The sequence below is a fragment of the Nyctereutes procyonoides genome, unplaced genomic scaffold (genome assembly GCF_905146905.1).
Source record: "Nyctereutes procyonoides isolate TBG_1078 unplaced genomic scaffold, NYPRO_anot_genome, whole genome shotgun sequence".
In the NCBI taxonomy this organism is placed as follows: domain Eukaryota; kingdom Metazoa; phylum Chordata; class Mammalia; order Carnivora; family Canidae; genus Nyctereutes; species Nyctereutes procyonoides.
The window spans coordinates 46,407,443-46,433,738 of record NW_026575133.1 but is presented as its reverse complement, the minus strand read 5'-3'; the positions used below and the strand labels follow the sequence as shown (position 1 = coordinate 46,433,738).

The 26,296-nt window shown below is 38.7% G+C and overlaps 1 protein-coding gene across 1 annotated transcript in view; it reads left to right on the top strand.

Moving 5' to 3' along the window:
- NYAP2 (neuronal tyrosine-phosphorylated phosphoinositide-3-kinase adaptor 2) overlaps window positions 1-26,296 on the top strand; it is a 255,393-nt gene that overhangs the window by 189,091 nt on the left and 40,006 nt on the right. Inside the window, exon 6 of the mRNA XM_055300507.1 lies at window positions 24,509-24,612. Coding sequence (XP_055156482.1) covers window positions 24,509-24,612 — 104 coding nt within the window. The remainder of the gene's footprint in view (window positions 1-24,508; window positions 24,613-26,296) is intronic.

Here is a 26,296-nt window from a genome sequence, read left to right as displayed (position 1 = left end):
CAGTTTATGCCTTCTGTGCTTCAAAAGAGATTTTAGGCAACTGGGAAAAAATGAGCAGAAAATGAAAGTGAGGATAAATATGTAACAAAAACTGTCTGAAGGCAGTAGAGAGAGCAGATAGCAGGAAGCATATACCGTGATGATCTGAATGCTGTAGCTGAACTGTGGGCATGCTACTAAGTTTCTGGATCTGAGTCAAAAGAGTTAGAACATTCGAATCAAATACCCCCTTAGATTTCGCAAGTTGAAATTAAAAGCTGCAATGCAATTTTGCATTTTTAATAGATAAACATTATGAAACATCAAAATTCTAAAAGCCACATATGTTTGCTTTGAAGTGATTAATCTACCTGATGGACTCACAGAGAGCCGTCAATTGAAGTAAAAAACAAATGATCAAGGAACCTCCTGTCATTTTCACGTTTTTATCCCTTAAGAATGTTAGAGTTCTGAAGAAAAGACCAACCCTTTAATGTTCTTTTCAACTCTGATACTCATCTTGGAAAGCAATTTTACATGCATTTAGCCTGTGGACTCTCTCTGGCAGTCATGCACAAGTTAAAATTGGAACCGGATGAATGATCTCTGTATTTGGGAAAGAATGTTTCTAGAATAGGGCCTAGCAGAAACCGAGCAGTGGCTTCCCCATACTTAAAGTGTAACTTACCTTTTTCGTTATGGAGCCATAAAAATCTTGGAGAAGAAACAAGTGACTTGAGCAGAAAGTAAAAATTTACTTTTTGTTGGTAAAGTCTAAATAGCCGTAGGTATGTGAGAAGATGCGTGCATTTTGTCAAAAATAAAAAGAAACATAGGGAACAAATTATATTGTGTAGAAAAAACACCTCTCCCAAACAAGTTTGGCATCACTATTCAGTTGGGATTTAGGATTAATTTTAGGCTTATTAGTAGTATTTTTTAATTATTTAAATTTGTACTGGTTCTAGACCCCCAAAATATGAGTAATATGTACTCCTATTGTGACCAGAGATATAAAACCAAAAGCATTACCTGAGTGGCCATTGCGTGACAGCCACTGTTCTAGAGTCTGAGAGCACAATGATGAATAAGACATCCTTGCATCGAGATGCTCAAAGTCAAGAGAAAGACTGATCATCACTATGCCATGTGTCATATACAAATAAGGTATGAAACAAAAGAGAAATCAATGCATTTTCCCTTGGAGCAGATGATTTTGGCAAGAGCAGTCAGGGAGTTTGGGTGGGTAAATAATAACTGCTTGAGGATGTAACGTTTGAACTAGAGCTTGAAACATCAAGAGCTTCTCACCAGGAAGATGATGGAGAAAAAGTCCGCCTTCTGGATTAACACTTAAAATCCTATGGGTTAGAGCATAGTGTGTTTGGAAGACTGACTAAAGAAACTGTAAAATAAGTTGGTCCTGGAAAGCAAGAATCCTGAAGAGCCCGTGTATTACCTAGAAATGCTTTTATTTATTTTTTTATTATTATTATTATTTTTAGAAATGCTTTTAGCAACAAAATGCCGATTAACAGTAGCTTAAGTAATAATGGCTTCTGTTAACTCCGCTAGCCCTCTATCTAGAGGTAGGCAGTTCCAGGTATTTTCCTGCTGTTCAGTGATGTCATGGAGGACACAGGGACCTTTTTTTTTTTTTTTTTTTTGACTCTGCCCTTCTGCTATCCTTGATGATTTCTTTCATGAGGAGATGATGTTTCTGAGCATCATGCCCCAGCAAACAGTCCCTTTCATCTAGTTCGTCTAAACTGGGAAACATGTCCTCTGGACTCATCACTCAGTGAAGGGGAATAGGATTTCCATGAGTGTATAAGGGGCCCTTCTTTCTCTTAAATCAAGAAGCTTCTGCCTCCACTTGGAAATGAAAGCAACAGTCTATTCTCAGGGATAAGGGGAAGACAGTGTTAAGCAGCGGACAGTATCCGCCACAGCATGGTTAGGTTTGGAACATTATGTATTAGATATTTTGTAGTCACTTAAAGATTTGTAAGATGGGTGTGATACAATTCAGATTTCATCATGAAAGATTCAAGAAGGGGTGACTGGGAGGCTATTTACTACAATAGACATCGTCAATATGAGCTAGGCACCATAGTTAAGGTGGGAAAGTTAGGACTTAATTCTTGAGTATGTTAGGGTGGAAGTGCTCTGGGACATCTAAGAAGCTAATAGACACTTGGAATTACAGATCCGGAGCTAAAGAGATTTGGCAGTATTATAGACTGAGGCTAGAGACCTTTGGGGGTGATTAGAACCCTAAGACTGGATGATTCTAAACTAGAAGAGCAGGAAATGGAGACGAAAAGGAAATAGAGATTGATTGGACCCTGGGAAATCCAAACATTTCAAAGTGTAGGCCAAAGAAGAAGGAGCTGAAATAAATGAAAACAAAACATGTAGATGGTCCACATTAAACTATGACTGAATATTTGGAAAGCTGCATAAAAATGGGGAAACTATAATATGTTTTTGACACTTTGATGTGATTCTTCCAAGAAATTTAGAGGGTAAAAAGAATTTATAACATACTTTCACTTTCTTCCACTGCAAACTCCCGAAGCATCTCTTTTGCTTTACGACATCTAAAATCTGCTTTCCTGGATCTTTCAGCTCTGTTTGTAGGGCAGTAAATTGTCTACTGACCAGAAGAAATGACATAAACATCTTTAGTCCCTCACACTGTCCATCTTAGATGACAAAAGATGTAGATAAAGGTGGAAGAAGAAGAGATTTTTTGGTACATTTTTGATAAAGACATTTTTGTATCTCTATTAAAAGAAATGTGAGGGGCACCTGGGTGACTGAGTCAATTAACTGGCTGCCTTCAGCTCAGATCATGATCTCAGGGCCCTGGGATGGAGCCCCACATCTGGCTCCCTGATCAGTGGGGAGCCTGCTTCTCCCTCTCCCTGCCCCTACTCATGTTCTCTCTCTCTCTCAAATAACTAACTAACTAACTAACTAACTAACTAACTAACTAAATAAATAAATAAATAAATAAAATCTTAAAAAAACAAAAATGAAATGTGAAATTCAGGGGCAAATGTAGAGTCCCATATATATATATATATTTTTTTTAATTTTTATTTATTTATGATAGTCACACACACACAGAGAGAGAGAGAGGCAGAGACACAGGCAGAGGGTGAAGCAGGCTCCATGCACCGGGAGCCCGATGTGGGATTCGATCCCGGGTCTCCAGGATCGCGCCCTGGGCCAAAGCTAGGCGCCAAACTGCTGCGCCACCCAGGGATCCCGTAGAGTCCCATATATAATAATGTTAGTGTAAGTTAGGGTTTCTTATGTGCCAGAGAAACTTTCAACATTAAAACTCAAGGGATGCCTGAATGGTTCAGTTTGTTACACATCCAACTTTTGATTTCAGCTCAGATCATGATCTTGGAATTGTGGGACTGAGCCCACATCAGGCTCCACGCTGGGCATGAAGCCTGCTTAAGATTTTCTCTCTCCTTTTCCCTCTGCCCCTTCCTGCCTAGGTCTCTCTCTCTCTTAAAACAACAACAACAATATGAACACTCAAAAGATCATTATGATTAATTGAACTTCTTCTTTAAAGATTTTATTTATTTATTCATGAGAGATATACAGAGAGAGAGAGAGACAGAGACAGAGACAGAGACAGGCAGAGGGAGAAGCAGGCTCCATGCAAGGAGCCCGATGTGGGACTCGATCCCGGGATCCAGGATCATGCCCTGGGCTGAAGGCAGATACTTAACCTCTGGGCCACCCAAGCGTCCCTCTAATTGAACTTTTATAACTCAATCCCTCCCAAATATGTCACTGCAATTTTATCTATTGAATCTACCCTTGTACCTCTTTTGAGGGAAAAAGGAGAAAAGGAAAAATAGTTGGTACGTTAGTAGCTTTTATGGTTCTAAAAAGAAGGAACCTAAAATGTGTCAGTTCTACACAGAAAATGCCATAGCTTCATTAGCAAAATAGTATAAAATGAATACACGAAGTTTATTCACTTTTGATGTTTTAACTAAATGATGCCCTGGCTAAAGGATACTCATCAGTGAGATGCCTTTGTCCAGAATAGGCAAGTAACTAGTGAAAGGTGCATTTTGAACTGGCTGCTTTGAAATGGAAGTCAGTATTTACTCTTCTCTTTTTCTTCACACTTCTTCTTCATTATTATCTCCTCCTCACTGGAACTGCTAATCCCTATCAGAAACAGTAGAACTGCAACCAATAATCCTCTTCCCTGAATAACAGAGGTACTCAGGTCCACTCTAACGCTAGAAAGGAAAGAAGGTCTCACCTGTTCCACCTGTCAGTACCCCCCCGTATCTATCAATACCCCCGTCTGCCAACTTCCTGCCTCTGGTTCTCCCTCTCTCTCGATTACACCCCCCCACACACACACATGAACTGCTACCAGTCACAGGCTATTGCTTTACCCAAAGTAGTTTAGCCCCTTGGAGTGGCTGCTTTTAACAGCTCTTTGGAGGAATGAAAAAAATTGCCTAAGTAAAGCGAAGGAATGTGTCAGGAGATCTCAATTCTAATTAACATTGCCACTGGTTGCTGTGGTACTCTATTAAAGTCACTGCTGTTTAGTAAATCAGAGATTCCCCAGAGGGTGATTCCTGAAGGCAGTGGAGGACTGGGACCCAAATGCTCATGAAAATAATGGGAAAAAGTGGAAGTTATACAAGTAAATAGAGTATTCACAAAAACTCAGATTTCAATCACTGAATCAATCAACAAATAGTCTCTAAGCACCTTGTTTCCAACTCTTGTCATGGTTTCTGGGGGATAAACACTCATGTATGTGCCTGTACACATGTATGCACACATACCTGCACATACACACACACACACACACACACACACACACACGGTACATAAAACACGATCTCGGCCCCTCAAAGATCTTTCTATGCTTCCTGGTGGCACAAAACTATTGAACATAAACTAGTGAGCATAACTAAATGTATTTTTATTGTTACCTGTTTGCTGTACATTAATATCATTCAGAGAAGAGAAAATTAGTGCAGGCTTGAAAACAGATGGAGGACTTAATGGAAACCTGGAGTCTTCAACCAAGATTATATCAGGTCTTTTCAAAAATATTTTTTAACATTATTAATTGAGTAGAGATGCATAGCGAACTTCCCACATGGGGTGCAGAATGTTGAGCAAAGGTGGAGGCACACCTCTCATGGTTCGGCCTTGCCAGGCTAAACTGAAGAAGCACTTTTGGCAGTAAATTCGGAAGGCCTTGGCTAAACTCTATGTGGAATGATCTTGAAAAGACCTCAGCTTCTGTATGTTCAACCATGTACCTTTCTGCCATTTTGAGGAGGTCCAACATGGGATGCAAACTGAGGTGCCAGGAGGACCAGCTGTCACTTTAGGTGGTGAATTAGGGGAAGATGCCTCCTTCCAAACAGACCTGCTTTGCTTGCACATTCCATACCTGGGAATGTTCTTGGAACATTCTTGTGAGAATGTTCCACAAAGGAAAGTATTTTCCCCATTTTTCTGGAGACTTGAAGCCCTTTTGGTGTAAGTTATGTATTAGTTATGCATTTCTACATTTGTTAGAAGCTTAGACATGGAAAAATATTTCTCCATTGCAGAGAAAAATCTATTGCATATCAATGAACATCCGGACTGAATCATGGAAATGCAGGTGACCTGGAAAGCACAGGGGCCTCTCAAGGGGCCAGAAGCTATTCAGTGCCAACGGATGCTCACTATGAGAGCTATTTACACCAAATTTCAAGATTTAATTGCTTTTATGCAAAATCTCCCACTTTTTAAATACAGCTCAATTTTCAGGAAAAAAAAAAATGAATCAAATAGTTTACTTCCTCTGAGTGGGTAAGACCTAAAGTCTGCCAATTTGTCTTCTCTGGCTTGTAAAGTCAAACAGTGACCATTCAATTTAGTGAAGGCACAGAACTGACCCTGAAACAGAGAAGTTGGGTTATAGTAGAAGCTGCAGATGCCAATAGACATCCTGCCCTCCTGGCTTTTATTTTTCAGAAGCTGCAGCTCCTTGAGAAGGATGTGCTATTGGTATCAACAGGGATTGGAGAGTGGTGAACAGCTTTTTATTTTAAACATTTTATTTATTAGAGAGAGAGATTGCATGTGTGTACATGAGTGGCAGAGGGAGACGTAGAAACAGACTCTTCATTGAGTAGGGAGCCCAATGTGGGGCTAGATCCCAGGACCCTGGAATCATGACCTGAGCCAAATACAGATGCTTAACCAACTGAGCCATAGCCCTGAGAGTGGTAAATAGCTTTTAATGATCAAGAAGTCAAGGGGATTTTTTTTTAACTTTAGAAGAAAAACAAAGGTATGGTACTCTGTGAATAGTAAGGACTAGCATCCTATCCCTTCATAGCATCCTGATAAAGTGGCCTAGCTTCTGATTGGGAGGAAGGACAGGTGGACTAGAGTTTGTATGGGGTTGCCAGTAAGGCTGGACTTGATGCTTTATGGTTCTAAATTCAGAAATATGGAACACTACTTTAAGGGGCTCTTTATGCTTGGAAAAAAGACTCCCTCATGATGACTAGTGTGATCTGAAGACTAAAAGAGCCATCTTGAGTGTTCTGCTCTGCAGAACAGATCTGGGCTTTTTCATCACCCATTGCAGAGAAACATTTTCCACCACCATTCATGAGTCGGCCCTTCACGTCCAAGAAGAGTCTTGTGCACACAAGTTCAGGGAAGCAAGAACATATATGGATTCAATATCATTTAAAGAAAAAAAGAAATATGCCATTTTTCACATACTACATTTGTCGAGTGAATTTTAATGACTAATAAAAGAGTACATAAAGTATAGGAGAGTGACTGAGCACTGTGATTTGGGCATTCAGTAGATCTAGGTTTAAATCTGAAATCAATTTCTTTTTATAAGTGATGACATTGGGTATGTCCCATCATGTCCCTGAGTTTCATCATAAAAGATAGATGATAATAGTATCTAACTCATAGATGCTATTGAGAATTAAAGGTGAGAATTAAATGAGATAATGTATTAACACACTTAGCATGGTGTCTGGAAAACAAAAGATATTAAGTAAGTACTAGTTATCACTATGATTTCAGACATCTTTCCAAATGTCTTTGTGAGAGACCAGAGAGAATCACTGATACTGGTTAATGCAAGTAAGTTTCCTGTAAGTGGTGGCATTTGACCTGGACCTTGAGCTGAGATGAATTTAGAAAAGAAAGCAATAGAAGTGTAGCCAAAGGGATCATGGGTTGTCTTGGCTGGGGATGGTGAGAGCTCTGGTTCCAACTGACCCCTTAGCACACCTATCCCCCAGACTAGGGTTACTAAAACATTTGACTTTAATTCATATTCTGATCACCACTTTGAAGATTGGGAAGATCAGGAAGATGTTAGGGCGTTAGCCAAAAGCCTAAGATTGGATGCCTGCCGAGGAGATGTAGCTGAATGGGGGCCATTTAATATAAGCAACAGAAAACTGGGATTCAGCAAAGGGAAAGATGATTGAATCCAAGTAGACTTTGAATACTGCATTTTTACCAGTTGAATTTTGAGAAAGATGCTTTCCTCTTGAAAATTCTGAAACACATTTACTGTACTCTATAATGGTGGAATCACTGGCTCACTTTGCTGATAAACCTCCCAGCAGCTAAAACTCAAAAACATTCAGGATTCTGCCCTTAATATCCAGGAAGAGACCCAGGCTCAAAAATGAGAAAAGTTGAGCAACAGAACTGGGAATTGTGGAACAGTATTTATGAAAATAATCCCTGGCAAAACACTAAATCAATGCAGTTTTCTGTTCTGTGCATTCTCTCTCTCTTTGACTAAAAAAAAAAAAAAAAAAAAAAAAAAAGATTAAGTAGGCTTCACCCCCAATGTGGGACTTAAACTCACAATTCTGTCATCAAGAGTTGCATGCTGGGCAGCCCAGGTGGCTCAACGGTTTAGCGGTTTAGCGTCGTCGCCTTCAGCCCAGGGCCTGATCATGGAGACCGGGGATTGAGTCCTACGTCAATGGACTCATGCAGGCTCTCTCTCTCTCTCTCTCTCTCTGTGTGTGTGTGTGTGTCTCATGAATAAATAAATAAAATCTAAACTAAAAAAAGAGTTGTATGGACTGAGCCAGCTAGGCACATACCCCCCTCGCCCCCGCATATTTTTTGTACAACGAAACTATGCTTTGTAATAATATTAATAAGTTAATATTTTGGTGAGAATGATTTGAGGAACTTGCATAACACTATTGTGCCCCAGTTTTTCTATCTTTACAGAAAAGATAAAGGAACTCTTACTGTGTAGGTCATTATGAGGATTAAATTTTAAAAATGCATAGAAATGCTTGGTATAAAGCTGGCTTATAATAGCTAGCAGGCCCACAGTTTATTCTGTTACCATTCAATTTTACTGGAAAGGTTTCATATTTTTTTCTAGGACCAAGACGGAATATTTCCCTTGGAAAGTGCAGCTCATTGCAAATATGAGAGAGGGTTTTCTCTAGATACACATGATGTAACTGGCTACAGGAACACTATTAGTGCAATAACCCATGCTTCATTTATTTGTGCACTTTCCAACAAAGATTATAGGCCAGTGCCAAGGCTGTTTTTGGGTTCCCCTGAGTCTATATTCATAAAATTTGGAGAAAGGATCAGGTGCAGGCTTTAAGACTTGGTTGCTGCATTACACAGAGTTATCAAAAAAAAAATCTTAATCTCTCACAGTGTTTCTGTTCTGCTTGATAGCAGTGAATGGGATTTAAAATCATGTTGGCGAGGATGTGGGAATCACAGGAAAATATTGATATCTCCAAATGTGCACATATCCTTCCGTAAATACCTGACTTGACGTTCATTCACCTATTCATCGTTCATTTATTCATTCATTCCCTTTGTATTTATTTTCTAACAAATATTTATTCAGCATTTACTCTGTGTCATTGCAGGGGCTCAGTGCAGAGGTGCAGAATGTGCAAAGCAAATACGGTAGACTAAACCCACATTCCCAGTGCATAGTCTAACAGGGAAGGCAGAAAATAAAAGATTCTTATAAATGTTATGAGGGGGAAATACTAGACACGGTGATGTGATTCATTCTCTGGTAATTAAGACAGGCTTCCTGGAGAAGGTGATATTAAATTTGATACTGGTATGGCAAGTAGGAGCTAGGAAGTGAGAGGGGTAGAGCGTTCCCTAAAGCTCACTCACTGAAGTGTGCCTGAAAGGGATTTACTTGTTGGACCTGATTAGTATTAAGCATTTTGATATGGCTACATAATTCCCGAACTATATCCTCTTCTCTCTCTTCCATTTCTTTACATGGTCTAGCACCTGTAGGATGTAGTTATGGTGTAAATACTCTCCTTTGTATACATACCCTTTGCAGTGTGTTTTCACAGGGTCTTATCAAGAAGGCCTATTTCTTACTCCTTGAATCTGGGGTGGCCTTGTATCTTGCACTGACTGAATGAGATGGAAGGGACCATGTGCCAGTTGGGAGCCTCTCAGCCTCAGGGATGCTTCCACTTGTTCTTTTCCAACCCTACCACCACCATGTAATCAAACTGGTGTTAGCCTGTTGCAGGAGAAGCTACATGGGGGAAAGCCAAGCGTCTTCAGCCTTCAGCCTGTCAACCCCCAAACATGTGAGAAAGCATACTATGACATAGCAGAAACACCTCCTTGACCTACAGCTGACTACAGATGCATAAGTGAACCCAGTTGAGACCAGAAGAGTTAATCAAACCCATTCATGAACTCATGAACAAACTTAGATTGCCGTTTTTTAAAAGTCACTGAGTTTGGTGTAGCCTAAAATAGTTAACTGACATAGATACCATGGTCTGCTTACATTTTGCTGATTTTCCCTCAAGTATAAATGTCTTATTAGGAGGATTCTGTGAGTAGAGCATGCTCATTGAAACACAGAAAGTCAAAGTAAAAAGTGAAAATCCACTCCTCCATCTTTTGCTTCCCTCATCCCATGTTTCAAAGTGTCATTTTTAACCTTCGTGGTTTCACTCTGGGGGAGCTATATATTGATAGGAGCTGTGTGAGTTCTCATTTTTACTGTGCAACAAGAACAAAAAACCAATCTGGTAGAGTTCAGGCCTCCACTGTAATTTGGGCTTTGCTGGAGGATGTCGACTAACTTCCTGCTTGGCTCCCCAGCAGCCCTCAGCAGCTGTGGGCTTGAGCATCTATGACCCTCCAGGCTGTCATTCTGTATAGTCGGTTTAGGCACCAGAAGACAGTTCTCCACATCTGCTCTCCTTCTCAGTTATAATTGGGTGCATGGTTATTTCCTCTGGGAACACTGGCCGGATCCCGTTGCTAGGTTCTGCTCAGTATTTTCACACTCTAGAGTTTAACGCTCTCTTTCCTAATTCTCATAGTAAACACATAACAGAATTCTCATTTGGAGAGCCTTCAGAGAGCAATGTAAGTCGTATCCCCAACAGCCCACTTTTATTTCTCTGTGGAAAACTGTGGCTTCTGCCTGCTACAATTTGTGATCACCAGAGAAATAGTTTTGCTTGTATTTCTCCTAATACTGGCGATACAGCTTTGAGAAACAACCAGAAAAGGGGAACGTGGGGTGAGTTGACCATTTTAAATAGCCAGAGAGTGTCTTTATAGGCTTTGAATGTAAACAAACAGGATATAACATGCAGAAGGGTAATTTTAAAAAAATGATATTATGCAATTACTTTCACATTGCAAAGCAAAAAAACTAGACTACAGAAGCAGAACGTGCAAAAGAAGTGATCAAAATGAATTTTGTCCTTAAGTGAACTCTTATCTCTAGTCTAGGAATATGGTTGCTGGCAGAGGCTAGACACTAAGTATTAGAGAGGCTTGGGGATAAACTGTGTGTGTGTATGTGGGGTGTGTGTGTGTGTGTGTGTGTGTGTGAGAGAGAGAGAGAGAGAGAGAGAGAGAGAGAGAGAGAGAGAAAGAGAGAGAGAGAAAGAGAGAAAGAGAAAGAGAGAGAGAGAGAGAGAGATGAGTCTCTATCCATGATAGGAAACTTCCCAATGTGTAATCAAGAGAGGGAGAGAGGGATATTAATGGGACTACCTGGAAGTCTCACTGTTGCCTTCTAGTCATTGAGGAGACACAGTAAAATGAAAGTGCAAGAGGTTAGCTGAATGGCCTATGACCCATAGAGCAGAAAGCTGTCTGGCAAGTAACTCTCTGGCCACTGGTGGTGCTATTAAAGATGTACATAAAGTGTGTTTCCCATGGACCAGATTAGGCCATAGAGAGCAACCCTAGGGGTGGCTTAATCATGTGACTGCCGAGACTGGCAAAGACTCTGTAGGACAGAGGTGCAAGGCAGGATGCCCAGAAGGCAGATAGCAAGGAGATCTCCAGGTGAGAGAGCCAGTCAAGGGCGGCCTTCTGAGTACATTTGAAAGCACTTCAAGAAGAGAGGCGTTCACCTGTCTTTCCATCCCTACTATGGCCAGAGAGTGAGAAACATCAGCCCATGCTGGTGTCCTACCCCCTCCCCTCCACCCTTTCCTTCTATCTCAGCCCTTATGAAGGCAGACACGGTAGGGACTAAGTTAGGGGCAGATGGGATGACAACCTGAAGGTGAGGCAGAGAGAAAGGTGGTCTCTTCAGTATGCCCCGAACAGGGCTAAGTGGACCAGGAGAGAAGTATTTCCTTGGAACAGAGTTCAAAATTGTAGTTAATGTAAAAAAAAAAAAAAAAAAAAAAAAAGGAGTCATTTGAATTATTACCCTAATTATTGAATTATTAGGTATTAGTAAGTAATGAATTATTACTTTTTTTTTTACTTGAAGAAACTGAAAATTTTTTGATTATCAAAATGAAAATGAAAGTTCTGGGAGTTTGCCTAGGGTTTATCCAAAAGACAAGAAAGAACTGCCCATTACCCCACAGCAGGTTGGAACTGGTTTATGGGGAGGCAAGAATGACATTGCTTTCTGATCACCCGAGGTCCTCTGTGTTCAAGTGAATGTTTAAGTACACAAGCGCAAAGAAAACAGAACTTGATACAATTACAAAGTGTGCTCTAAGATTATTGCAAATTATATTTATCTTGAATTATGGAATTTAAGTTTATCGCTTTTATGGATCGTCTGTGACCCATCCAAGATAATGCTTTCTATTGGGACACTTCAGTCCGTTGAGCATCCAACTCTAGATTTTGGCTCAGGTCATGATCTCAAGGTCATGGGATTGAGTCCTGCATAGGGCTCAAGGCTCAGGATGGAGTCTGCTGGAAATTCTCTCTCTCATCCTCTCCCTTTACCCCTTCCCCACTCATGGACACACCCTCTGTCTCAAATAAATAAATCTTTTTAAAATAAAATAATGTCTTAGCTTTTTAATAATGTGTTAGCTTTTTAAATACTTTTAAACATGTTATCTCCTTTGCTCTTCACAAAAACTTGTACATCTATGGTCTGGTGTTATGATCTGATTATTTAGGTGACCAAACTGAAGCTCAAGAGAAATCAGGTAAATTGCCCAGACCCATTGGTGGATTTCAGGTTTCTGACCCTTCGTCCAGCTCTCTTCCCATGATTTAATTAGACCAGGTTTCCCTATTTCCACCTCTGTGCTCATGAATTCATTAATTTATTAATCCTTCCATTTATTCGGCTATTTTTTTGATGTAAAGTTATCAAGCATTGAACATGTGCCAGTGGGGGAAATTGCCATTAATAACAAGTTCAAAATGGGGATCCCTGGGTGGCGCAGCGGTTTGGCGCCTACCTTTGGCCCAGGGCGCGATCCTGGAGACCCGGGATCGAATCCCACGTTGGGCTCCCGGTGCATGGAGCCTGCTTCTCCCTCTGCCTATGTCTCTGCCTCTCTCTCTCTGTGTGACTATCATAAAAAAACAAAACAAAACAAAACAAAAATAACAAGTTCAAAATGTAATTATAATCTGTAACGAAAGCCACTAACCAAGGAAAACACTCTGTCTTGAGTGTGTTACACGTATCTGGGTGAAATGGGAACTGAAACCTCAGGTGGATTAGGAACAAGAGTAAGGCAGTGTGGTGAGAGGAAGCCAAGGGCCTGACAAGGGCTGGGCCTGGCTGGCCACATCAATGATTCTGGTCTTAGCCTAAGAATGACAGGAAGCCATTTATGGATTTTAAATGGGGATTGTGTGATCAGATTTTCAAAGTCAGACAATGTATCATCATCCTAAACCAAGGGAAACAGAATTATGAAGATAAATACACTGCCCCAAATAACCTGATTCATAAATCCAAAGAAGAAATTGAGCAGTTTTCTCTGCTGCCTAGCCCATGAAATTCCTCTGGACCTATAACTGAGTGAGGAGGTATTTATAACTGATTGTTTTGATATATCTAAAAATTAATTCTTGAGGACCTCAAGAAGCATCTCATACTTTTTTTTTGCATCTCATACTTTTTTCTTTTCAGTAACATTGTGTGTGCTTTTTTTCTTTAGTTCCATTATCCACTCATTCAGCAAAAATTTTCCCAATGAGAACACCTGTTTGAGCAGCACAATATGCTGTGATGACAGATGACCTCTGCCTCTGAAGAGCTTATGCCTGTCTATGATTGGTTTGATTTTATACAGCATGAGGGCATTATTGCCCTGATCCAGGAAGACAGGATGCTAGACCTGGTTTTGCAGTAGTTTGCTGGGTTTTCTCTAAACCATTTATATTCTTTTTAATTTTTTTTTCTACCAAGATGGTTGGCTAAAGTTATGGGAGCCGTATGGAGTCAAAGAATTAGATGAATTTGATGCATGTGTGTGTTGGGTTGTGTGTGTATGTGCGTGTGTGTGTATGTGTATAAAGCCACTTATGGGTCTTAAGCTTGGGTCTTACGTGATCCAATTTGCAAAGTCAGCTATCTTATAATCATATACTATATATAACTATATGTGAAAACACACACACAGTCCTTTAAACTTGATTTCTTTTTTTTAAGATTTATTTATTTATTCATTCATGATAGAGACAGATATATATATATATATATATATATATATATATATATATATATAGAGAGAGAGAGAGAGAGAGAGAGAGAGAGAGAGGCAGAAGACACAGGCAGAGGGAGAAGCAGGCTCCATGCCAGGAGCCCAACGAGGGACTCGATCCCGGGACTCCAGGATCATGCCCTGGGCCAAAGGCAGGCGCTAAACCACTGAGCCACCCAGGGATCCCCCTAAACTTGATTTCTACTAAATATGTAGAATACACCACGATGTTGTATACTATATGATTCCCTGAAGATTGGAGAAACAAACACAACTTGATATTAATTTCATTCTTATTAGAGACATTCTGAATTTCCATGTCCTCTCAGATTCTCTTGGGGAAAAAATAGTTAACTGGGCATAAACAATTCAGATAGCACGGAAGGTACCTTCACCTACTCGCCTCTCCATAGATTAATCCTGTTTGAGAACCACAATGACAATGCACTGGCTCCAGTGTGGGCTTTGATGCCCGCTCCTTGTATCTTTCACTGCAGGGAGTGTGGCTCCACCCTGAGCCCTTTCTCAGAGGAGTCTTCCCTGACATTGCTTCCCAGTTGTGGGTTGTTGGCTTCCTTTGGAAAAGCCCTATGGATATGCTGCACCAACAGTATTCACAAAGAATGCCCTGTTTCTGTGAAAAGTCTCAGTAGACATTACAAAGACGAAGGTTCTCTGTCTGACTTATGCTGGGCGTTTACAGAGACTAGTTCTGGAAGCTTTGTAAGTCGACCAGAATACATATCAAATCATATTTGCACTCCCACCTGCTGTCCGAAAAGAGGCACTACATTTTTTTCCCTCCTTAATTTTGTTAATGTTAAATTCCTTTGAAGTCTGGTCAATGTATTTTTGTCTTTTTGCTGGAAATTTGGGGAAAGTGAAAGAATGGAAGAAAATGCTTTTTTTTATTAATTAGAAATGTACAAATAATTCATTGTTTACACTGGATTCATTATTTTTTAAAGGTTTAATATTTTTGAGAAAGAATACAAGTCAGGGGGTGCAGAAGGAGAGGGTGAAGCAGGCTCCATCTCAGGACCCCAATCATGACCTGATCAAAAGGCAGATGCTTAACCACTGAGCCACCCAGGCACCCCATCATTCTTTAAAATATGGTTTAAACTAATTCATTCAATAAATAATTCATGAGTCCTTACCACTGGCCGGTTATGTTACTCAAGGGAGATTTATTGGGGAATGAGCTAGACATGGCTCCTGTCTCCACAGTGCATGTGGTTTAGTATAGGAAGAAAGGGAAAGAAAGGGGAAGGCACAGGCATACCAAGGACAGTGGAATGGCATGATTAAAATCCTAGAGTAAGAGAAGGCAGGTGGCTTTAGGAAACCCTAAGGCAGTGTGGCAAGCTGGTTATGTAAACTGAGTCACATGTACCATTGTGAGGAGGCAGTTTAGGCTTCCTTATATTATAAGCAGAGGAGCTGAATGGTCAGATTTGTCTTTGAATAAATACAAATAGCATTTATTGAGATCTCATGACATGCTGGTTGCTGTGGTGACATCTACATTTATCTTATTTGTTACAATAATTTCATGAAGTGCATGCATTATTTCTCCCATTACACCCATGAACACAAGGAAGCTTAGAGACGTCAAGCAAGTTGTCCACGATCTTTCAGCTAAGCGAGAACTTAGCAGCCTTGACTCAAAGGGATAATTATTTCCCCAGAGCTCCAAAAGTATGAAGGCAGTTCTCATGGACTGGCTTGTGCCACATGTCCACTCCTGAACCAGTCAGTGAAGCCGAGGGTATAGAATGATTGATTGGACAGAACTGAGACAGGTGGTCACTTCTGGAGCTTCAGTTGGGGAAGCTCTTCCTAGGAGACCCTAGGAACTGGTTGTGTTGTTCTCCAAAAGAAATTCAAACTGCTATGCCAGAAAAAGAAGACTAAGTGGATTCTGGACAGTTAAAAGTGACAGATGACCATGACCTCTCCTCAGTTTAATTTAAAACAATTTTTTGGTCCTGTTTAATCATTTGCTACCAAAACTTTTACCAACAATTTTAGAAAATTTTAGCAAATAGCAGACTTGAGTTATGCATAATCCTAACAACATTGTTACGAAAATAAAGCACTGCAAGTAGGATCAGAAAGGAGGAGTAAGGGATCCCTGGGTGGCGCAGCGGTTTGGCGCCTGCCTTTGGCCCAGGGCCCGATCCTGGAGACCCGGGATCGAATCCCACATCAGGCTCCTGGTGCATGGGGCCTGCTTCTCCCTCTGGCTGTGTCTCTGCCTCTCTCTCTCTCTGTGTGTGTGTGTGTGTGACTATCATAAATAAAAAATTAAAAAAAAATAAAATAAAAAAAATAAAAAAAAAAAAAAAAGAAAGGAGGAGTAAAAGCAGTGACCGTAGTAAACAAAGCTCACCATCAATCAAGGGTATTTTTGAGGGCATTTCAATTACTCCAACAGATTTCATTTATGAACGTCAAAGAATCAATGAATGAACCTTGGAGTTTGCTTCTTACTATAAATGATGAAAAAGTACCCTGAGAATTTGGATGGCTTATATCCGGTCTTACAGGCACATAATGGCTTTTTTTGGACATTGCCATCAAGACTTTCCTGGGGAAGCATTTCAAAACTGGTCATTCCCAAATCCCTCCAAGTTTTCAAAGTTTTCCCTATGTTTCTTGTGTTTCAACATGGTATTTTCCTGTTTCATTTTTTGTTTGTTTTTAAATACTCCAATGACATTTTAACTGCATTAAAAAATTACTTTTTTTTAAGAGAACTCTTTGGGCCCTTTGGAGTCTTATATAAAGTGACTGTTCTCAAAATCTTCCATCTCGGGACCCCTTATGTTCTTAAAACCTATTGAGAATCCCAGAGAGCTCTCCCGGAGCTGGAAGTTAAGTCTAACATAAGGGTGAAATATAACAATATTTATCATATCAGAAATTAAAATTGAGAATTAAAAATTATTCCTCAATAATAATAAATCCATTCTATGTTAGCATAAGGAACATTTTTCACGAAAATAGCTCTATTTCCTAAATTATAACAAATAGTGATGAGATTAGAAATTGTTTTACATGTTTGCAAATCTCTTTAATGTCTGACTTAATCAAGCATAGATTCTTATATCTGCTTTGGAGTCAATCTGTTGTGATATGTTGCTTTGGTTAAAATATATGAAGGAAATATGGCTTTGTACAGATGCGTAACTGAAAAAAGGAGGAATATTTTAATACCCTTTTCATATAGTTGTGTATATTCTTCTTTAATATCCTGCCCAAACTCAACAAATAGCAGTTTCACAAGGGTTAATTACATATCAATAAACTCATCATGCTCTGTTACATTAAAATACATTGGTCTATCTTGCCCTTGAAATGGATCTTTTGTCCATGCATGATTTATAACATCATGCTTTTAGAAAGCATCAGTTCACAAAGTCATGCAAATCTTCCATATGTTGACATATTTCATTATAAAAATCAATACAGCACATTAATTAATATCACTGCTGATCTCACAAGAAAAGTCTTTAAGTATTAGGATGCTGTCAAGCTCACAGTGGTACATACAAGTTTTTCAAAATTTTAGCTCCTGCTTGAAAGCTTAGATTTGTCATTGCCCACAAATTCTTGTCTTCCTTAAAGCAATAGACTTACTTCATTCATTTTTGAGAAAATATCCACCAAATATTCAAGTCCGTGTGGCAATGAAAAATACATGGCTACTAGTACAGTTTGGTGCTGTTGCTTTGATGTGCTAAGGTAACAGCAGAGTTATCCACCATTATTTTTAGACATTTAGTGAATTTGTCAACACAGTGGGAAAAGCAAATAACTTCTTACTTAGTACTTTTTTCAAAACCTGAGGTTTTGACCTCAGGTTACCACCTCCTCACAGGATCTTAGAGATCTCCAGCAGTTCTGCTATAGTGTGAACAAACATGGTGGCCATTATTGGAGATCACATTGACGTTCCCTGCCCTGGTGGACTTGACCATGCATGCTCTTAGATAAGTCTTATTCCTAGGCACATATTGCTTATTTATGTTTATAACAGACAGTGGTTCAAAGCAGAAGCATAGGTCCATGGCCATTGAAATAGAATCTGCTATAAGGACCATACACATCATATTGGACCAAATTTTGTCTCAAGATGCTTACTCTTAAATAAACCACAAAAGCCAATGGTATAGATAGAAGATGTTATTAGTATTACATTCAGTTTTGATTTTCATTTGTTAGGAATAAAGAGTTTTTACGTTAATAAGCTAAGTGATGTATAAAATTTAAACTTGGTTTTCTTCTCTTTTATTTTGTTATTTAGAAGTGAAATATAACATTTTAAAAATAGGTTATTTTTGTCATGTTTTTATTCCTAATATCAGTGATGAAAGGATTTTATTCTATTTTTGCCTGTTCATTTATTCTATTTTTTTTAAGATTTTACTTATTTATTCATGAGACACACACACACACACACACACACACACAGAGGCAGAGACACAGGCAGAGAGAGAAGCAGGCTCCATGCAGGGAGCCCGATGTGGGACTCGGTCCCGGGACTCCAGGATCACGCCCTGGGCTGAAGACAGGTACCAAACCGCTGAGCCACCTAGGGATCCCCCATTTATTCTATTTTTGATGCCATAACACATAGTGAAATTTCCATCCCCATGGTAATAAACATTTGTGATACAAATCATGATAGGTCTTATTGAATTCATATCTTGGTAGATGGATTTTCTTTATGTAATGACTTTAAGGGGCATGTATTACTTGTTAAATGGTTAAAATATGTTGCTTCATACACATATATGATGATTTTATTTTAATGTGAAATGAAGTGTTTTTGAAGACAAAAGCACCTTTCTCATATTCAGCTAAAGTGATAGAAATCTAAGGGTCTTTTCGAAATTATATATTAAAATAAAAGAGGCTGTCAAAGCCCCAAAATGTTAATGCTTCACTGTGCTATGATGCCATGTAAGAAACCAACCATGCACTTCGGTATCTAGGGCATCCCTGGGTGGTAGATAGTACAATTTACATAAATAGGCATACCTGTTTATGTAAACAGGTAAGTCTTTGTACATAAACAGGCATACCTAAATCTACTTTTGTGTGATCCTCTTCCTCCTCTATTCAACAGATCTTATAATTATACTATGTCCACCACTGGATCATAAACTCCACTTATCATGTCTCCACCTCACTTTTCTTTGGATTTTAGATCTTCACCAAAATTCCAGTTATTTCCAAGAAGAATTACCAATTAGTCCAACATCAATAGTTTTACTCTCTGGACCTTCAGATAACACCAGGACCTTGGTCCATGACTATGGGATACTAGGATTCATTCAAAGCTACACAAGTCTTATTCAGAGGAAAGCTCCATGGAAAGCTGGAGAGAGAATATCTACCCACAGGGTAGATTTTTGCAGCCTGCCGATTTTCTTTCTCTGGTCACACAATGATTCGAATTTTTTCCTCTTTTCAGCATCATACTGACAATGCCAAAGCCTATGAGTTTCTCAGGGACCTACAGAAATACTGGGTATTAAAAATAAATAGTAGCACCAAAATTCCAAAAGAAACTGTCAGATTAACATTAATGTATATTTAATTATATCACTACAAACTGTAACACTAGGTTCACTTAATTAATTGCTAAATTTAGTATTAAAACAATTCCATTACCTTTGAAAACAATTTCTAGATTAGATCGTATTATGCTGCAAGAATTCCTGAGTGTGCTTGATGACTGCCTAGAAATCATAACCAGTCATGAATTAATTGGATTATTCACAGTCCAATAATTTCTGAAGCCAAATTATAAAAATGCGTTCAAATTATATACAGGACAAATTGCACTTAATATGGGACTCAAGGGCATCTTACATGTTTACTGTGATGTGTGATAGAAGCTTTAAAACAAAGTGGGATCCATGAAGGTTTTAACATAGCCCTGGCAAAAGTACCTCTTATTACTTAGACACCTGCTTATCTCAGATAGCGTGTTATTTCCACTCCCTCCCCCCAAAAAAAATGCCTTCCCTAGAGTTTGTAATAAGCATACTTCGGTGTATTTTTTAAAGGCCCGTGACTTCCATGTAGCCTTAAGTCATTGATTAGAAACTTTCATCAACATGACTGATTAGGGGGAATCACAATATGTCTCTGCTACTACAGAAAAATGTTGTGTATTAAGGGAAAAAAAAAACAAGATAGAGGAAAGATATATCTCTGAATTTGACTGATTTTATTTCTTTGATGCTATATGAAAGGATTTTCTCTGGTGAAAATGCACTAATCTCCTATTGCTGTGTAGATGCAGAGGTTGAGAAGAGTCATTTGTCTTCGCTTTCTGAAAGCAAGGAGAACTCTAAAACTCACAGTGATAGCAGTGGATGCCTTGGAGATTATCCTGTAACAATACCAAGGACATGATTTTGAAGAGAGATCCAATTCACCTTAATGGGAAGATGAAAAATGATTGAGAAATTACTATCTTTAAAACAAACAAAAATGGTGATAAGTTATATCCACTAAGAATAAAAAGAAAGAAATATTAAGCCACACAGTTCACTGGATACTTACTTAATACAAACTTTAAGATGATCATGAGTTATTACTCTGGAAACATCCCATGATAATATCTTGATAATGGTTTATTCTAAAAAGGTAAAATTAGTGTTTTTCCTTTCCTTTTTTCTTTTTATTTCTTTTCCTTTCCTTTTCTTTTCTCTTTTCTTTTTTTAATTTTCTTTTCTTCTCTTTTTCTACTCTTTGTCTTTATCTCTCTTTTCTTTCATCCCTCCCTTCCTGCCTCCCCTTTCTTTTTCTGTTCTTGCTTTTCCCCTCTGAGTCTCTTTCTTTCTTAATCTACTACCTTATTCTATTCCTTCTTGTTCTCTTTTACACTTGATCTTCATGGAAATTTCATAAAGAATATCAACTGTTACTTCTAGGATGACGATTGATAGAGTTTACAAACCAAGAGGTTTTCCTTGGGTGTAGGAATAACAGGTGCCTTTAGTACATCATTAATCTCTTAATGGAATGGAATGAGTTTTTTTGGGGGGAAATAAAATTCTAACAAAAATCTCTTATGAGGCAAAAGTCTCCAAAAAGTCTTGGCAACTTTTATGTTAGTAAAATTTATGAACATTTATTGTTTTTAGAGTCATGGTTCCTAAGCTTCCCTGTTTGAGGCTCAAAACACAATGTATTTCCAAGAGTAAGGGAGCTGGACAATCTCACTTCTATGACACAGCCCTAAAGAATCTCTGTGAGACTTGGTTATAATCAGAATCTTTTCTAGGATTTTTAGGACTTCTTTGGACAATTCTTTTGGTCTAAGGAACCTTGCTAGATGCAACATCATAAAGAATTGTTTCACCAACCTGATCCCATAGATACCATAATAAATTTGAAATGTGTTTAAGAACCATGTAAAACTGAAAGAAGAGCCAGAATGAATGAGGTAAAGATAAACTCAAACTTCACAATTTTAAAAATGTCCCTACAACATGATATCACTAAGTCACAATATTATGCAGTGTGCATGTGGGTTTGTATTTGCCTGTGTAAGCATGTGTGCATAATGAATTTCATAATGCTAGTCTGCTGCTGTAGGTAGAATCATAACCCATATGAGCCATGTTGAGATCGAACAGTTGACTCTAGTGTAATCTCAACTTTAGAGCTAACCCATAGGGTCGTTGGCTAGTAGTGTAAAGGCCATGTGTAGTGGGGACTTGATGGCTTATATTGCAGTACCCAAGGGAGCTTGATGAGCTGAGACATACTCTGGATTGATGTCCAATGGGGGTAAAGCAAAGTCTTTCCAGGTCATAATGAAATGGGGAGTTTGCGTGGATTTTGGTACAACTCAGTCTGTTCATTAGAGATATGAGTGTCTACATTTGAAAGGGGCTGGTTAAGTCAAAATCTGACTAGAAACCTGGCAGGAGAAATTAATCCCTAGGTATACTGGATCACGTAAAAGGCCTTCAGTTGTGTCACTCATCAGATAATCTCTTTAACATAAACTTGAAAAGGACTTTAAGTAAAGAAATACTCTTTCCCATCCTTTCTTAGGAAAAAAAATATTGAATTTTCTGGCTCTGTGTAACTGACTGTGTTACCACAATAAAGGGATATATGGAAACATTGGCTTCATTATAAAAACATGTCAATCAGGATTCTGATGGATGCTTTACCTGTTATTTTATATAACAAAAGATGGTTTTCTAAGGTATGAAAGGATTTACAATTTCTGGGAAATGAGATTAATTTCTCAGTGATAGTGATAGTTTGTGTCACTGTATGATAATTCTTATATTTAAACACTTTTCAAGAGTGAGTGAGTAGACATGCCTGGCTATTAAGACAAGGCCTTTCTCCCATTGAACATCAATCCAGAGCATGCTTCAGCTCATCAAGCTCCTTTGGATACTGCAGTGAAGCACGTGTTTCAGTGGAGCATGTGACTCTTAAACGCAAGTTCATGAGTTCAAGCCCCACACTGGGCATGGAAGCTATAAATAAATAAATAAATAAATAAATAAATAAATAAATAAATAGCAGCTACTGGAATCATCTGCATAAAACTGAGGAAGGGAGACTTTCCAACCCTCATGCTTCCTCTGAAATGGACACTGGAAGGTCCCGAACCTTTGAATGAGAATCACTGCCTTCATAAGTAGGAGAGCTAAGCTTTGTACCCAGGTCTTAAAACATATTCTATGTTATTTTTGTTGCTTTCATTCATTTTTAGGAGTTGCACTGACCTCTTCTAGGTTAAATTGAATATTTTCAGTGAAAAGGATAAAACATATTAATTGAACCCTTGCTGTGTGGTCCCCACCATCATAAACGCTCCAAGCCGCAAGCACTGCAAACACTATATAAGTGATAAGGCAGTTTCAGGAGAGAAATTGGGATGCTTGGCAGTAGGGAAGGACTCATTGAAGTTGGTCTTCGGAAATGGGTCGGACTTAGTCTGATGAAAGTCCACACAAGGGCACACCTGAGGTGAAGGACAGAAATAGGATTAAATGCATAACTGAGAAGGGAGACAGTTGTGCGCATTTTGGAGAGTAGAAGCATAGACACAGTGGATCCGATCACATGAAGTTGTATCACAGGAGACCCTTGAAAATTAGTCAAGTGAGTTTGAAGTTTTTATCATGTGAAATATGGAGTAATTGGAAAATTTTGAACAACGTGGATGGCTTCAAAGTAATCTAGGAAGCTCAGTCCATTATGTCCATGTCAGTTTTTTCTTTAGGATTTTATGTATGTATTTGAAAGAGAGAGCATGAATGTGGGCAGGAGCAGAGGGACAAGTGAACTCCCTGCTGAGCGCAGAGCCTGATGATGTGTGGCTCCATACCAGGACCCTGAGATCATGATCTGAGCCAAACTCAGACACTTAACCAATTCAACCATCCAGGCTGTCCGTGTCCAAGTTAATTTTGGGCAGACAGGTTATGGGAGTCAGCAGGGAAGTTTCTGAGACACACACACACACACACACACACACACACACACACAGTATAAATTGGCAACCTTTATAGCTAACTCTCTAACCCTATTAGGTATCCTTAGGATTAGACATAATTTAAATGTAGGCCAGATAGAAGGTGGAATATACTTGACACTCAAAAAAGTAACTGCTAATATAAAAGTTTGTGGCAAAAGCACAGGTGTCAAGTTTTCATTGTATGGCTTTTTTCCCCTCTTTCTCATCAAATATCTTTAAATATATATGAAAATTAACATCCTCTCTGTACCTTGTTGAATGATGGGAACTCTTTCCATCCCCCAAATTCTAATCTCCAGAGTATCCCGTCAATGGCCTGGATAGCTCATTTGGGCTCTTGAAAATAGAAGAAAAGTTAGGAGGCTACTTTTATAATTTGGAAAAGTACTATTATTATGAAAAATGGCAAAAGTCTCAGAAGATGATTGAAAATTGAAAGCTAATAGAGATGAACCAGAGAAATGCTACGCTGAAAACGTGATAAAAGTATTCAGCACAAGCACAGTGAGAGAGATTTCAAAATTGGAAAAACAAAACAAAACGAAACAAAACAGAAGGGAGGGAGGGAAAATTTTGGAGAAGATGAAGACGTTTTAGGACGTAGGGACCCGTGGACCACAGCTGAAGAGAAAGTACCCAAAATGATTGTGTCACTAGCTCCCCCCCCCCCCCCCGAATGAGGCTATTGCTCTAGTTATCACCCTGTGGAAACTAACCCTAAATGAGGTACAAATATCCAAGGGAGCAAGGGCCATGTTTCCGTGATTTGTTCTTTATTGCCAGGAGGTGACTGCAGATAAAGCCCATTTCGGGGTCCTTATGAGATCATTCCATCACCTGCCAATTACCAGCAAGCATCAGAAGTATTGGTGGAGTTGAAAGAACATGCAGCCAAACAAAATGCGAGTCATCACCTCACACATTGCTCTGCTAACACTTTGCCTTTTCCCCCTGTTCACAGAACCGAAAGTAAGCTGCAAATTAGGCCGATCTGCGTCCACATCAGGTGTGCCCCCTCCATCCGTCACTCCTCTCAGGCAAGCCAGTGACCTGCAACAGAGCCAGGTACCATCATCGTTAGCCAATCGTGATTGACTTCCTGTGATACAACATGCCAAACGCTTCCACCTCTGTCTGTCATGTGTTGCTGTAGACAACCTTTGCATTTGCTTTTATTTTTCTATGTTTGTGTGTGGGTGGAGGGGGTGAGTTGTGGCAGTCTGTGTTCTCATCTGAAACGAAAAGTCTTTCTTCTCTGTGACCGGTGAAACTTTCTTTGCTGTTTGTTACCAAATCGTTTTTGTCTCTGGTTCCCATCGTTCTGTAAAATTAATGTAGTAAATTTGTACTCTATGTATTGGCTTAGCAGTTATTTTTTTTAAAAATTCTTTCTCTCTTCCATGTTTTGTGTACTTTTATACTGTCTCTGAAAATTTATCAACATTTGATAAATTTATCTGTTTTATGTAGAGTTCTTTTTAAATGTTTTGTCTACAACACTTGCACAGATGTTGTCAATGGATTTGTACATACCTTTTAGCTCTTATCCTATTATGCTGTAATATTTGTGGCCATTTTGCTTTTATTTCTATTTAGCTTGGAGCATGATTGTAAGACACTGTGAATATCGATGTCCTTATAAATATTCATATACCAACTCATCTGGATTGAACATGGCAGCTAGTCTTCTTTCTTAGGCTATAAAGACAAATTGACCGACCAGATAATCTAGATATTTACCCAAAATTGTAGATTAATAAGGCGATCTTTAAATAAATGACTTTCCTCTCTTAACCCCAACAACATCAGAAATGTTCTCAGAAAGAGAATGTAAGTGTTCGTGCATGGTAAAGAAGATCTCTATTATCACTTGGAGCAAAGAGTCAAAAAATAAAGGCATAAAAAAAAAAGAAATAAAGGCATAAACTAAAATATCATTTAATCCTTTACAGTAACAGTATGTTGCTCTGCTGTTCATTTGGGTAAATGGTTGTCTATGAGGAATTTAGTATGGAAAAAAATCATGACACGTGAATGGCTGTCTATAACTCACCCAATAGAAACCCAGTACATCGACTTAATTTGTGAAGCTTAATTGTTGTTACCGTTCAGTATTATGAGTGTTAAATAGGGTAATGTCATCCTGGAGTGATTTCTCTCTGCTTCCCAGCTTTAATCTTTGCATTCATAAAACTCTTCTGAAATAGTAAATTATAAAACTAGCGATGGTACCTCCATGGGAACTGTCCATTACTGATTAGCAAATTACATATTCATCAATTATTTAAAATGTCAAGCTATTTTAAAAACATAACTAAGCAGAATAATTGCATTTTTTTTTCTAATGGGAGACATGGTGCTTTTTAGTATTTTGGTCTGGCTTAAATATGCACAGGATTTGATTTATGAATATATGAGATATCTATAAACATGAGAGATGAGAGGCTTCTCTCAAGGGCATCTCAAGTGTCATTTAGAATTCCTTGTGTCTTAATTTAAAATGTTAAATGCTTTCATAACTAAATGTATTCAGCTCAAATGCTTTTTGGGCAAAAAAGAAGTAGAAACGATAAGACAATGAATTAATAAATAAATAAAACAATTGACCTCACTAAGATGAACTGCCATCTTAGTTGATTTAAAGCTATTTTTAAAAAATTGCATTTATCAATATTTAAAGATTAAAAAATTTGCTACAGAAAGGAAAGAAATTTAGCTGACTGTCAAAAGGTTGTATTAGCATAATCGA